At 41.5% G+C, this 13,324-nt stretch overlaps 1 protein-coding gene across 7 annotated transcripts in view; it reads left to right on the top strand.

Moving 5' to 3' along the window:
• LOC114118046 (zinc finger protein 345-like) overlaps window positions 1–10,195 on the top strand; it is a 62,024-nt gene extending 51,829 nt beyond the window's left edge. For 6 of the 7 annotated variants that reach the window (XM_042231202.2, XM_042231203.2, XM_060399086.1 and 3 more), the window contains 2 exons: window positions 4,020–9,126; window positions 9,268–10,195. In XM_042231202.2, coding sequence (XP_042087136.1) covers window positions 4,020–6,163 — 2,144 coding nt within the window. In that variant the 3' untranslated portion in view covers window positions 6,164–9,126; window positions 9,268–10,195. Of the gene's footprint in view, window positions 1–4,019 lie in introns of all 7 variants that reach the window. The other variant, XM_060399084.1, reaches the window with a different exon arrangement.
• Window positions 10,196–13,324: the final 3,129 nt, after the last annotated feature.

Here is a 13,324-nt window from a genome sequence, read left to right as displayed (position 1 = left end):
TATATGATCTCATATTAAACATCTTTAGTGTATTTGCCCCAATCCTAACATGCTAAAATACTTTATTGTGTTCTATTACCTCATAGAATTTTAAAATAAATTGACATCAAATCTTAGCACATTTTCCACTATATTATTAATGGTTGATTCAAACTATGATAATTTTTAAATTATATAAAGAAATGTTTATTAAAAGATCTAATTGAAATATAGCTATAAAATATCAGTCAGTTCAGTTCAGTCACTCACTCAAGTCTGAGTCTGTGATCCATGGTTTGCAGCAACCAGGCTTCCCTGTCCATCACCAACTCCCAGAGCCTGCTCAAACTCATGTCCATCGAGTCAGTGATGCCATGCAACCATCTCATCCTCTATCATCCCCTTCTTCTCTCATCTTCAATCTTTCCCAGCAAAAGGGTCTTTCTCAGTGCATCAGTTCTTTGCATCAGGTGGCCAAAGTATCGGAGCTTCAGCTTCACCATGTACTTCCAATCAATATTCAGGACTGATTTCCTTTAGGATGGAGTGGTATGATCTTGCAGTCCAAGGGACTCTCAAGAGTCTTCTCCAACACCACAGCTCAAAAGCATCAGTTCTTCGGCACTCAGCTTTTTCATGGTCCAACTCTCACATCCATACATGACTACTGGAAAAACCATAGCTTTGACTAGATGGACCTTTGTCGGCAAAGTAATGTTTCTGCCTTTTAATATGCTGCCTAGATTGGTCATAGCTTTTCTTCCCAGGAGCAAGCGTCTTTTACTTTTATGGCTGTAGTCACCATCTGCAGTGATTTTGGAATCCAAGACTTAAAGTCTCTCACTGTTTCTACTGTTTCTCCCCTTGTTTGCCATGAAATGACCTGACCGGTGCCATGATCTTCGTTTTTTGAATGTTGAGTTTCAGCTGGCTTTTTCATCCTCTTCTTTCAGTTTCATCAAGAGATTCCTCAGTTCCTCTTCACTTTCTGCTATAAGGGTGGTGTCATCTGTGTATCTGAGATTATGGATATTTCTCCCTGAAATCTTGATTCCAATTTGTGCTTCATCCAACCTGGTATGTCGCATGAAGTACTGTGCACATAAGTTAAATAAGCAGGGTGACAATATGATGTACTCCTTTCGCAGTTTGGAATCAGTCCACTGTCACATGTCCAGTTCTCACTGTTGCTTCTTGACATGCATACAGATTTCTCAGCAGACAGGTAAGGTAGTCTGGTGTTCCCATCTTTTTAAGAATTTTCCAGTTTCTTGTGATCTACACAATCAAAGGCTGTGGTGTTGTCAATAAAGCAGATGTAGTTGTTTTTCCAGAACTCTCTTGCTTTTTATATAATCCAAGGGAAGTTGCCAATTCGATCTTTGGTTCCTCTGCCGTTCCTAAATCCAGCTTAAACATCTGGAAGCTCTCGGTTCACATACTGTTAAAGCCTCGCTTGTACAATTTTGAGGCTTTGCTGTTGTTTGAAATGAGGGAGACTGTGTAGTAGTTTGATTGTTCTTTGGCATTGCCTTTCTTTGTGATTGGAAGGAAAACTGACTTTTTCCTGTCCTGAAAACACTGCTGAGTTTTCCAAATTTGCTGGCTTATCGAGTGCAGAACTTTAGCATTATCATCTTTTAGGACTTGAAATAGCTCAGCTGGAGTTCAATCAGCTTTGTTGGTCGTCATGCCTTCTAAGGCTGACTTGACTTTGGATGCCAGGATGTCTGTTACTAGGTGAGTGATCACACCATCGTGGTTATCTCAGTCATTAAGATCATTTTTGTATAGTTCTTCCATGTATTCTTGCTAACTTCTCTTAATAACTTCTACTTCTTTTATGTCCATCCCATTTCTGTCCTTTATTGTTCCCATCTTGGCATGAAATATTCCTGGTACCTCTAATTTTCTTGAAGAGATCTCTACTCTTTACCATTCTATTGATTTCCTTCCCATTTAGGTCTCCACAGAGCAATGAATAGAATTCCCTCTTTCAATCATAGTTTTAAAGCCTCTCTTCTTATTTAATTTCTTAAAACTAGTGCTATATTAAGTTTATCTTATTTGTACTCAGCTTCCTCGGGCACTGTCTTATGTGTCCTCAGTTTATGATTAGTTCTCTGTCACTATCATTTATGATTTTTAGATTGAAAGATCTAATAGAACATTCTCAGAAACATGTGTGGCAAGAAGTGCATTAAAGAATTACTAGGCACCTAGGATATGTGAAAGTGTTTGGTGCTCCACTTAAGATGACTGAAAGCAAGAAGTAATCATTAGATTGCCTATCACCTCTTAATTCAATGGTCCTTGGAGGTTTTTATCTTGTTTCTTCCCCTATAACCTATTTCTTTGCCATCTCATTTTGTCTAGCATTCTATTTGTGGTCTCTGTTTTGAAGGGTGCAGAAACCTAGTTAATCTTCCTGCTGGTATCTGCACCTTGGTGGGTGAGGGTGGTCCAGAGGATTGTGCCCTTATACTCTTGATCTGTGCTTTGATTGCTGTTAACTGTGACCAGAGCCTGCCCTGGATATTGAGGGCTGTGTTTCCCCCTTGTTCTGTGGTTGTTACTGCCCTCTCTCTGGTGGGGCCTGCTCCCTGCGTAGTGGAATAGAGCCCCCAGATCTGAGTCTTCACTGTGATTCTGATCTGTGGTGCGGGGCAGGTGGCATTGGAGCCACCCACTGGGAGAGAAGTCACTGAGTATTACTCCTCTGGGGATGTTCACCTCAGGGTATGTTCTGGTGTCCCCTCTCATGCGTAAGCTCTCATGTTATGTAGTGTTGGCACTGCTCTTGGACCACTTTAACCATGGGCATGATGGCACATGGTCCTGGTGTCTCTCAGATGTTGTTTTCGCAAGGTCACCAGCATAGATTCAATGAAGTCAGGTCCTGGGATTGCATTGAGCATGGAGCTGGACCTGCTGTGGTGCTACGGGGCAGCTCAGGCTCTGTCCTGGCCCAGCCCCCTTGTGTAGGAGTCCACAAAGTCTACAGATGCTAAAGCTCCACCTGCCATGACTGGGAGAATCCTGGTATTTGATTCAGATGTTCTGTAGGGGCTGAGGTTACAAAGCTGGTCATGGGTGTAAGTCCATGGCTTGTGTTGCTGCAAGGAGAGGTTTCAGCTTTTCTTATTTATCCCTGGGTTTCACCTGTGCTTTCAGCTCCATCTGTGCATGTGGCCAGCTCACAGGTGTCTGCTCCTGATGCTTCCCCAGAGCACAGGATTCTGCTGACTATGGAGGAGGTCGATGGGGGAGGCTGTGGCTAGGGGCTCAAAAGTCCTGTGTGGGTGGAAGGGATGCAGTGGGCTTCTTGTTTGGGTGTCATTCACCAATGGCACTCTGCTCTCTGGTGGTTCAGGCTTCCACCACAAGCATCCCGGTTGCAGAGCTCCTCCCTCATGCCCATCCTTCACGATGTTTCCTTATAGCCAACAGTAGTCCTCTGCCTCGGTCCACTTTACAAACCCCACATTCCAGCACCCAGCCCTTGTCTGCATTGCTGGACATGCCTCTAAGGCTGGGTGAGCAGGGCTGAGGTCAGTACCCTGTGTGCAGGTCTCACTCTGTCCTGCCGCTGCACACTGTTTGCCATGTTCTCTTCCCACAGAGAATGAGGCTCTCCTTCTGTCCAAACTGAGCTCCCCCACTGAGAGTCTTCCCTGGATATGGAGACCTCTACTCACTTTCATCTCCTCACAGGGTTACAGGCCCCAACCCACTTCCTCTCCTCTTCCTTTTCCTTCTTCTTTCATTTGTCCTACCTGGCTCATCAGGAATCTTTCTTGTCCTTTCACGTATCCAAGGGCCTCTGCTACTGTTCAGCTGGGCTTTGAGAAAATTGTTCCATTTCTCATTCCTTTGTGGAGAGAAAGATGATCTTCACATCTGCCTAAGCCTCTGGCATCTTGATCCTTCGGTCTCTATTTTATTTTTAAACTAGCTAATGGTCATCAATTTTCTCTAAATTTTTAAAGATATTCACTGAGAATAGCAGGGAAAATTACTTGTTATTTGGTATCTTTCAGCTATGTCTTCACAAGACACCCAGGATTTGATGCTGAAGAATCCAGTGTTAGAAGATATATTCCCAAAAGCAAACCTAGGAATATATCAAATATTTCACCTCAGAAACTTAAATTTAATGAAAGACTGGGAATATACAAGGGTATATGAAAGACAGAGAGGATGTTTCTATGGACATAAAGAAATGGAGACAGTTACACATAATGCTAACATTACTGCAAAAAGAAATGAGCAACATGAGTCAAACTGGGAAAAACAGCAACTTCAGTCTTCAACATCTGACGAGAAGTATAAGTGTTTAAGAAAAGATTTCCATCCTTCTTTGAAACATACATATTCTCTAAAGGGACACGTGGAAAATCTGGAAAGTAATCTAGTTTCTACTGCAAATACTCATTCAGACAATTCTGAACGTAGGCTTCGACTAAACATACATTCAAGAATGTCTGAACACCTACAATTAAACAATGAGTGGGAAAAATCACAATCTAATCAATTTGAGGGATCCGTGAGCAGAGGGTCATTTTTCTTCCCCCAACAGATATTTTCTCTCCATTCCAAGATGTATAATGTTGATGATAATGGAGGAAACATAATCCAGCCATCATTGTTCAATACATATTGTGATGTGGTTAATACACAACAACTTTCCATATGTAATAAAATGAGTCAGACCTTAAGTAAGAGCTCCAGCTCCAATAATTACAAGAGTATTAATGGTGGACTGAGAAGGTATTCAGGCAATGAAAATGGGTATAGGGTTGAAGGAGACTCAAACCTTGTGAAACATAAGGGATCCAAATCATCAAACAAGGATTCTAAAAGTAATAAATGTAGAAATACCTTTGATCAAATGTCAGATTTTTCTCTAGATAAGAGTAATTGTACTGAAGAGACGACTTGTACTGAATATGGGAAGGTTTCTAATCAGTCTTCAGAACTTACTCAACAGCAGACTGTTCAGAATCCACAGAAAGAAAAGAAGTGTAAGATATGTGGGAAAGTGTTTAGTAACTCATGCCATCTAGGTAGACATAAGAAAATTCATACAGGAAGGAAACCTTTCAAATGTACAGAATGTACCAAAGCGTTTAACCATAGCTCACTTCTTACTAAACATCAGAGAATTCACACTGGAGAGAAACCTTATAAATGTACAGAATGTGGCAAACGCTTTAATCACAACTCAAATCTTATTCAACATTGGCGAATTCATACGGGAGAGAAGCCTTACAAATGTACAGAATGTAGCAAAGCCTTTATCTGTTCCTCACATCTAATCTATCATCAGCAAATTCATACTGGAGAGAGGCCTTATAAATGTACAGAATGTAGCAAAGCCTTTATCTGTTACTCACAGCTAACCTATCATCAGCGAATTCATACTGGAGAGAAGCCTTATAAATGTACAGAATGTAGCAAAGCCTTTATCCGTTCCTCACATCTTACTGGACATCAGCGAATTCATTCTGGGGAGAGACCTTATAAATGTAAAGAATGTAACAAAGCTTTTATTCATCGCTCAAATCTTACTCGACATCAGCGAATTCATACTGGAGAGAAGCCTTATAAATGTAAAGAATGTAACAAAGCCTTTATCCGTTGCTCACATCTTACCGAACATCAGCAAATTCATACTGGAGAGAGACCTTATAAATGTAAAGAATGTGGCAAAGCCTTTATTACGAGTTCAGCCCTTACTCAACATCACCGAATTCATACTTGGGATAGATGTTATAAAGGTACAGAAATTGGCAAGGCCTTCATTAAGGTTTCTAGAGTTACTAAGCATCAGCGAACACATACTGGGGAGAGACCGTATAAATGTACAGAATGTGGCAGAACCTTTCATCGGAATTCAATTCTTACTACACATCTGCGAGTTCATACTGGAGAGAAACCTTATAAATGTAAAGAATGTAACAAAGCCTTCCATCGTCCCTCACTTCTTACTCGACATCAACTAATTCACTCTGGGGAGAGACCTTATAAATGTAAAGAATGTAACAAAGCCTTTATTCAGTGCTCACATCTTACTCAACATCAGCGAATTCATACTGGAGAGAGACCTTATAAATGTACAGAATGTGGCAAAGCCTTTAGTCATAGTAGTAATCTCACTAAACATCTGAGAACACACACTTAACCCTAGTAATGGAACAAGTGATCAAAGAGGTTTGCCCTAAACATGCATCAGAAAACACAAGAGATTATAAAAGAAACCAATGGAAATGATGTAACAAATATATAGAAAGGTATTTAATCAAAAGTTAAATTGAAGTAAATATGCGTACTAGAAGGCATTTCATCAATTTTGTTTTCAGAAGTTTCTCTGAAGGAGAATGACTGTAGGGAGCACTCCATAGTTAAAACAGATAGAAAATGGATATTTTAGCATGAGTCGTGAGATGAAGGTTGATGGTTAGAACATTACAATTCTTAGCAATGTATATATGCTTGTTAATGATGTGATGTGAGGTTATTTGAAGTGAATGTAATTCACCATTCAAATCCACATTATGCTTTCTTTCTAGTGTGTTTGCAAAGATAGGTTTTTGATGGTTTATTAAAGATTAGCCTTTTTATATTGTGTTGCAACCATTTCTATCTAATCGCCATTAGAAGATTGAGGATACCATAATGTAAAATGGACAATGAACATTTAAATAGAGGTGTTTGTCGTTGACATGAACTATCTGGAGGTTGCCATTAAATAAGTGATCATTTAATCTTTCCATGTATTAAAGTAAGACAGATGTTGGTTGTAATGTTTCAATAGTAATATCCTTGATTTGTAAAAACGCAATGACAGTTCACTGCAATATTGATGTATCTTTATAATATCAACACGTCATGATTATTACTTGACAGTGTTGAAATAAAGACAGTGATAACCTAGAAATGTAAGAAACCCCTCCTGGAAAAGGCATGGAATTGGTGTATATCATGCTTGCTAAGTGCTTCCTAGGCTTTGTATGGTAAGCCGTGAAAATCAGAAATCTCACATCATTATATCAAAAAATGAATATCTTTCTCAGTACTTTTGATCTGTATTTAATCATGGATCATACCGTGGATTGTAAAAGGTTTTATTTCAACTATGTGTGAAATTTAATACGTGGTTATTCATAAAAGTGAATGGCTTTTATTGTTTCGGTTGATGGTAATGAATGAAATGTTAACCCACCACCAACAGCAACCTCGTCCACCTTATCTAAGGTTGTAGTGAAGAGACCTCAATTAACTGTTCGGTACCACACAAAGATGGCATATGAGGAATTTAGTTTACTCACTGGATTTAAACTTCTCATAACTTCATGTACATTCCATCATTTCTATGTTGTATCTCCTCTCCCATTTTGTAACTACTTAGACACTGGGATGGTTCTAATAAGAAAGATGATACAGCGTATTGTTGACAGTTTCCCTAAACTGCTCCATGATGTTGCTTCCTCAGCATCTGTCTGGGGAGCAGGCAGCCTGCAGGTCCTTGAGCTCACACCAGCCAGTCTTGTGAGCACCGGCACTAGATGACCCCCTCCCTTGAGACCAGCAGTCTTACTGGACCTCAGGGTCTATTCACAGACCCCCGTTCAATCACACTGAGAGAGTCAATTTCTAGAGAGGTTGATAAGTCCAGGGGTTCCTAAGGAGAGAGGGGTCTGGAATTCTCAAGGAGGAAGAAAGGACAAACGTGTTTGTTTGTTTGTTTTCCTCTACATTCTTTAGGATTATATAACAATTTATCCTGCTTGAGGACAGTCTCTGGAAAAAAACTTTCTGGCTAATCTTGTTGTCTTAAAATGTAAATTATGGGAGTGGGTCTAGTGAGGCCTTTACAACCTCCAGACATTCTTTTGATTCAATGGAATAACTAATTAAAAGTATATAACTCCTTTGCTAACACTAGCGAGGGGGCACTCTTTCTGCCCCCTTCTGAAGTCTATGTCAGAAGCTTTCTCTATCTCTTTTATACTTTCAGTTCAGTTCAGTCGCTCAGTCATGTCTGACTCTGTGACCCCATGACACCAGGCCTCCCTGTCCATCACCAACTCCCGGAGTTCACTCAGACTCAAGTCCGTTGAGTCAGTGATGCCATCCAGCCATCTCATCCTCTGTCGTCCCCTTTTCCTCCTGCCCCCAGTCCCTCCCAGAATCAGGGTCTTTGCCAATGAGTCAACTCTTCACATGAGGTGGCCAAAGTACTGGAGTTTCAGCTTTAGCATCATTCCCTCCAAAGAAATCCCAGGGATGATCTCCTTCAAAATGGACTGGTTGGATCTCCTTGCAGTCCAGGGGACTCTCAAGTGTCTTCTCCAACACCACAGTTCAAAAGCATCAATTCTTCAGCGCTCAGCCTTCCTCACAGTCCAACACTCACATCCATACATGACTACTGGAAAAACCATACCCTTGACTAGATGGACCTTTGTTGGCAAAGTAATGTCTCTGCTTTTCAATATGCTATCTAGGTTGGTCATACATAACTTCTTCCAAGGAATAAGTGTCTTTTAATTTCATGGCTGCAGTCACCATCTGCAGTGATTTTGAAGCCCCAAGAAATAAAGTCTGACACTGTTTCCATTGTTTCCCCATCTATTTCCCATGAAGTGATGGGACCAGATGCCATGATCTTCGTTTTCTGAATGTTGAGTTTTAAGCCAACTTTTTCACTCTCCTCTTTCACTTTCATCAGGAGGCTTTTTAGTTCCCCTTCACTTTCTGCCATAAGGGTGGTGGTATCTGCATATCTGAGGTTATTGATATTTCTCCCAGCAAGCTTGATTCCAGCTTGTGCTTCTTCCAGCCCAGCGTTTCTCATGATGTAGTCTGCATATAAGTTAAATAAGCATGGTGGCAATATACAGCCTTGACGTACTCCTTTTCCTATTTGGAACCAGTCTGTTGTTCTATGTTCTTGGAATGAACTAATTATATAACTCAGCTCTCAGCTTTACAACAGGCATTAATGGAACTCCAGGAGGTGACTCCAGACCCAGCCTCTGAGTCAAGCAAACCTGTATTTGAACCAGGAACCGAGGTCCTGATAAAAAACGTTGGAATCTGGGGGTTGAATCTCTCAAGCCCCTCTGGGAAGGCCCTTACCAGGTTAGTCTTTCTTTTCCCACTGCTGTTACAGTGCCAGGAATTGATTCGTGGGTGCATCACACTCAAGTTAAGACATGGCACCCTGACCAGAACTAAGTGACGTCTTTTCATGTCTTTACTTTCCATGCTCTGACTTTTCAGATGGGCCTGATAATCTATATGAGCCTACTTCTGTTGACTCCAAAAGTCCTGAATCTGCCATTTGACACTGAAGACAACGCCTTCTTGTCCTGGGCTCATCCTACGCGGTCTAACTGCTGGGTCTGCAGAGCGCTCCCCTCCTCATCAAGTGGAAGACTTCCCATGGTGGGTTTCCCTACTTCAAGGAAAGGACTTTCTTCAACTCTGTGATGACATCTAACAATCCTAAGATGGACTGATATAACTATGGACAGAATGTGACTTTTGATTTTGATTTTAACTTGGTTTAATGACTATCTTGCCTTATATCTGTAACTATATTTTTTAACCATCAGAAAGCTTTTAAGTTACAAACCATTGTCCAAGTTCCTACGAGTGCTACGGGCTCCACAACTTTTATTTGTGGACCCTCAATATGAAGGTTAGTAGAATATGCCCCTAAACAGCAGGAGTAGTTAGGAATTGAAAATGACACCCCTTTCCCTTGGCAACATAATTCTAAAAGAAAAGGGGGAATGAGAGTGTCAGTTTCTAGCCAGGTGGATAACAAGTCCAGGGGTCCCCAAGGAGAGAGGAATCTAGAATTCTCAAGGAGGAAGAAAGGACAAAAGTTTTTTGTTTTTTGTTTTTTTTTCCCCTCTACATTCCTTAAGATTATATAAAAATAATCTATCCTGATTGAGGACAGTCTCTGAAAAAAAACCTTCTGGCTAATCCTGTTATCTTAAAATGTAAATTATGGGAGTGGGTCTAGTGAGGTCTTTACAACCTCCAGACAGTCTTTTGATTCACTGTAATAACTAATTAAAAATATGTAACTCCATTGCTAACACTAGCGAGGGGGCACTCTTTATGCCCCCTTCTGATGTCTATGTTGGAAGCTTTCTCTATCTCTTTTATACTTTAATAAAACTTTATTACACAAAAATTTTGACCAATCAAGCCTTGTCTCTGGCCCTGGATTGATTTCTTCTCCACTGGAGGCCAAGAATCCCTGCATCTTTCGTGGTTCAGCAACAACCTTTCAATACCCTCACAGCACTCACCAGAATCCTTTTCTTGGTTTGAATGGATTAATCCACACTCAGCTTAGGGAGCCCAGAGCACTTCACCCAGGGTAACTTATAAAAGCTGAACTGCAAGTAGTCCTGTTTTCTTTGTCTGATTCCAGCTTTGACCTCTCTCAGAAATTCCCTCCCTAAATCCTCCCCTATAGAGAGGTCTCAGGTATGATGAGTGTGAGGCCTTGAGCTCAGGACTCCTGAACGTTGGTTTAAGGGAAGAAATATCAGAAAAAAATGGAATTTGCTGATGACTCCATTCATGGCCCCAATGTAGACCTGCAAATTCATAAGTTCTTACAGTGGGACCTGACAACCAGGGATTTGTATTCATTGAAATGGTTCATAAAGAATATTTAGGCAAGAGGTTTCCATCTGGTTTCCCATCAGAATCACTTGACCATCATTAGGAAATGACCTCACTGATGCCCTCCCAACAGAGTTCTGTGTTGGTCCTGTGGGAGCATCAGTGTGGTGTGTAGGAAGTGCTCCAGGGGATTCTAAGGGGAGGCCCGGGTTAAGGATGTGGCTTCTGGTCCGTTTGTGAGAGCTGAGTCCCGTCGTCAGTCTGAGGAGAGGCAACAGGGTTGGTCTAGCTGGATTTCGACCAGGGAAGTCAGCACACATCGTCTGGGTGAGCAGAGTGTTAGGAGCTCTGTATGAGGAGAAAACAATCAAGAAATAAGTTCACAGGCTGGTCTCCAGGTAGGAATTGATTGTTCCAGAATCTCTCCTGAGACAGAGGACAGGCGAGGGTGGTCTTACCTTTTCAAGGTCCTTCTGTCTGTAGGAGTGGTGGTTGCAGGTTAAAGAGCTGTGGTGATGCCCTCCAAGGTATTTTCTCAAAACTCAGTAGTGCATTTGCAGCGTAAAATCCCCAGAGAAGAGAGAGTAGGAGGAAGAAGACGACGAAATGGCAGCTTCTCAGGTAAATGTCCTATTCTGAGTCTGGGGCTGTGTATGCTTTGCCTCCTGCAATGCCAAAATGAAAATCTCTAAGCCTTTAGCTCTCTGATCCTAATTTTTCTTCCCAGGCATTTGTTATCATCTTATTTTTTCCCATTTCTTCTTATAATAGTGAAGACCAGCCCTTTGGACTACTTCCTTGTGTCCCAGAGCCTTTGCTCCATTGTCTGCATCCTTGCTTTCTATGGAGCATGATGAATTCTCAACGTGAATCAGCGACTTTCAAATGTTGAAACTATTCTTTTTGTGAGAGATCAGCATGGGGAGTCACTCCTATCCTCACTCCCACTGGGATGTGGTTTGGTGTTGGGATTTTAGGGACGTTGGGAAATGGAGTGATGACTACAGAAATTATGATTTTTACAATATGACATTTTATTTTCAGCAAATATAGCTATGGATTTTTCAGTAGTCATATACGGATGTGAGTTGTTCAGTCGCTCAGTATTATCCGAATTTTTGCAAACACATGGACTTCAGCTTGCCAGGGGTCCCTGTCCTTCACCATCTGCCAGAGCTTGCTGAAACTTTTCCCATTGAGTCGGTGATGCCAAACAACCATCTCATTCTCTCTCATCACCTTCTCCTCCTGCCATCAATCTTTCCCAGCAGCAGGGTCTTTTCCAATGAGTGAGCTCTCCACACCAGGAGGCCAAAATATTGGAATTTAGCTTCAGTGTCAGTCCTACCGATGAATATTCAAGGTTGATATCCTTTAGTGTAGTGCTTCCCTGGTGGCTCAGACAGTAAAGCATCTGCTGGCAATGCGGGAGACACAGGTTCTATCCCTGGATTGGGAGGATCCCCTGGAGAAAGAAATGGCAACCCACTCCAGTACTCTTGCCTAGAAAATTCCATGGATGAGGAGCCTGGTGGGCTACACTCCATGGGGTCACAAAGAGTCAGACACGACTGAGCAACTTCACAATCCTTTAGTGTTGTAGCCACGCGTTCCGGGAAACAAACTTACTCAGAAGGACAGTGCAGATATTGGAATGCAGTTTGTTACACCAGCGGGCCCAAGGCAGAGTTAGCCAGGGACCCCCAACAGTTTTTATGAAAACCTTATATACCTTAAGTGTACATGCTCAAACCCACCTCCCCAAATTCCTTGAAACTAGTCTGGACAAGGTGAAAGAGAGATATGATCAAAGTTAACCCATGATTCAGGTGTCATAAGCCTGGATAGTTAAGCAGCAAACATTTATCAATAGGCCTGTGGTCATACCCCGATAGGCATAATGGGATTTATGACTTTGTTCTGTTACAGAGATAATTAGCATATTCTTTTAGGCGACGGAGAGTCTAGGTACAATTCCTAAGGCTCCTTCATCCAGGGGTCTGGTTTTCCATTGGTATGTTATTTCCACAGATACTGGGCATATGGCTCAAAGTCCACAGTACGACCCAAGATGGACTCCTGCTTTCAAGGTGGAGCCAGTTCTGTTTCCTCCTTCATTAGGACTGATTAGTTTGATCCCCTTGCTGTCCAAGGGACTCTCCAGAGTCTTCTCCAGCACCACAATTTGAAAGCATCAATTCTTAAGTGCCCTGCCTTCTTAATGGTCCAAATCTCAAATGACTATTGGAAAGACCATAGTTTAGACTAGATGGACTTTTGTTAGCAATTGATGTCTTTGCTTTTTATTACACTAAGTTTTTCATAGCTTTCCTTTCAAGAGGCAAGCATCTTTTGATTTCATGGCTGCAGTCACCGTTCACAGTGATTTTAGAGCCCCAAAAGAGAAAATCTGTCACTGTTCCACTTTTTCCCTCTATTTGCTATGAAGTGATAGGACCGGATATCATGATCATAGTTTTTAATAATGAGTTTTAAGCCAGCTTTTTCACTCACCTCATTTACCTTCGTCAAGAGGCTCTTTAGCTCCTCTTCACTTTCTGCCAGTAGTGTGTTATCATCTGTATATCTAAGTTGTTGCTGTTTATCCAGACAATCTTGACTCTAACACTAAAGAAGCCTTTTTCTAAATGCAGATCTCTGAGCCTAGGTGAAACAAAGGCAGCTGTTC

This window comes from Ovis aries, chromosome 14 (assembly GCF_016772045.2).
Source record: "Ovis aries strain OAR_USU_Benz2616 breed Rambouillet chromosome 14, ARS-UI_Ramb_v3.0, whole genome shotgun sequence".
Lineage (NCBI taxonomy): Eukaryota > Metazoa > Chordata > Mammalia > Artiodactyla > Bovidae > Ovis > Ovis aries.
The sequence above is the reverse complement of the archived record's forward strand: the minus strand, read 5'-3'. Positions and strand labels throughout refer to the sequence as shown.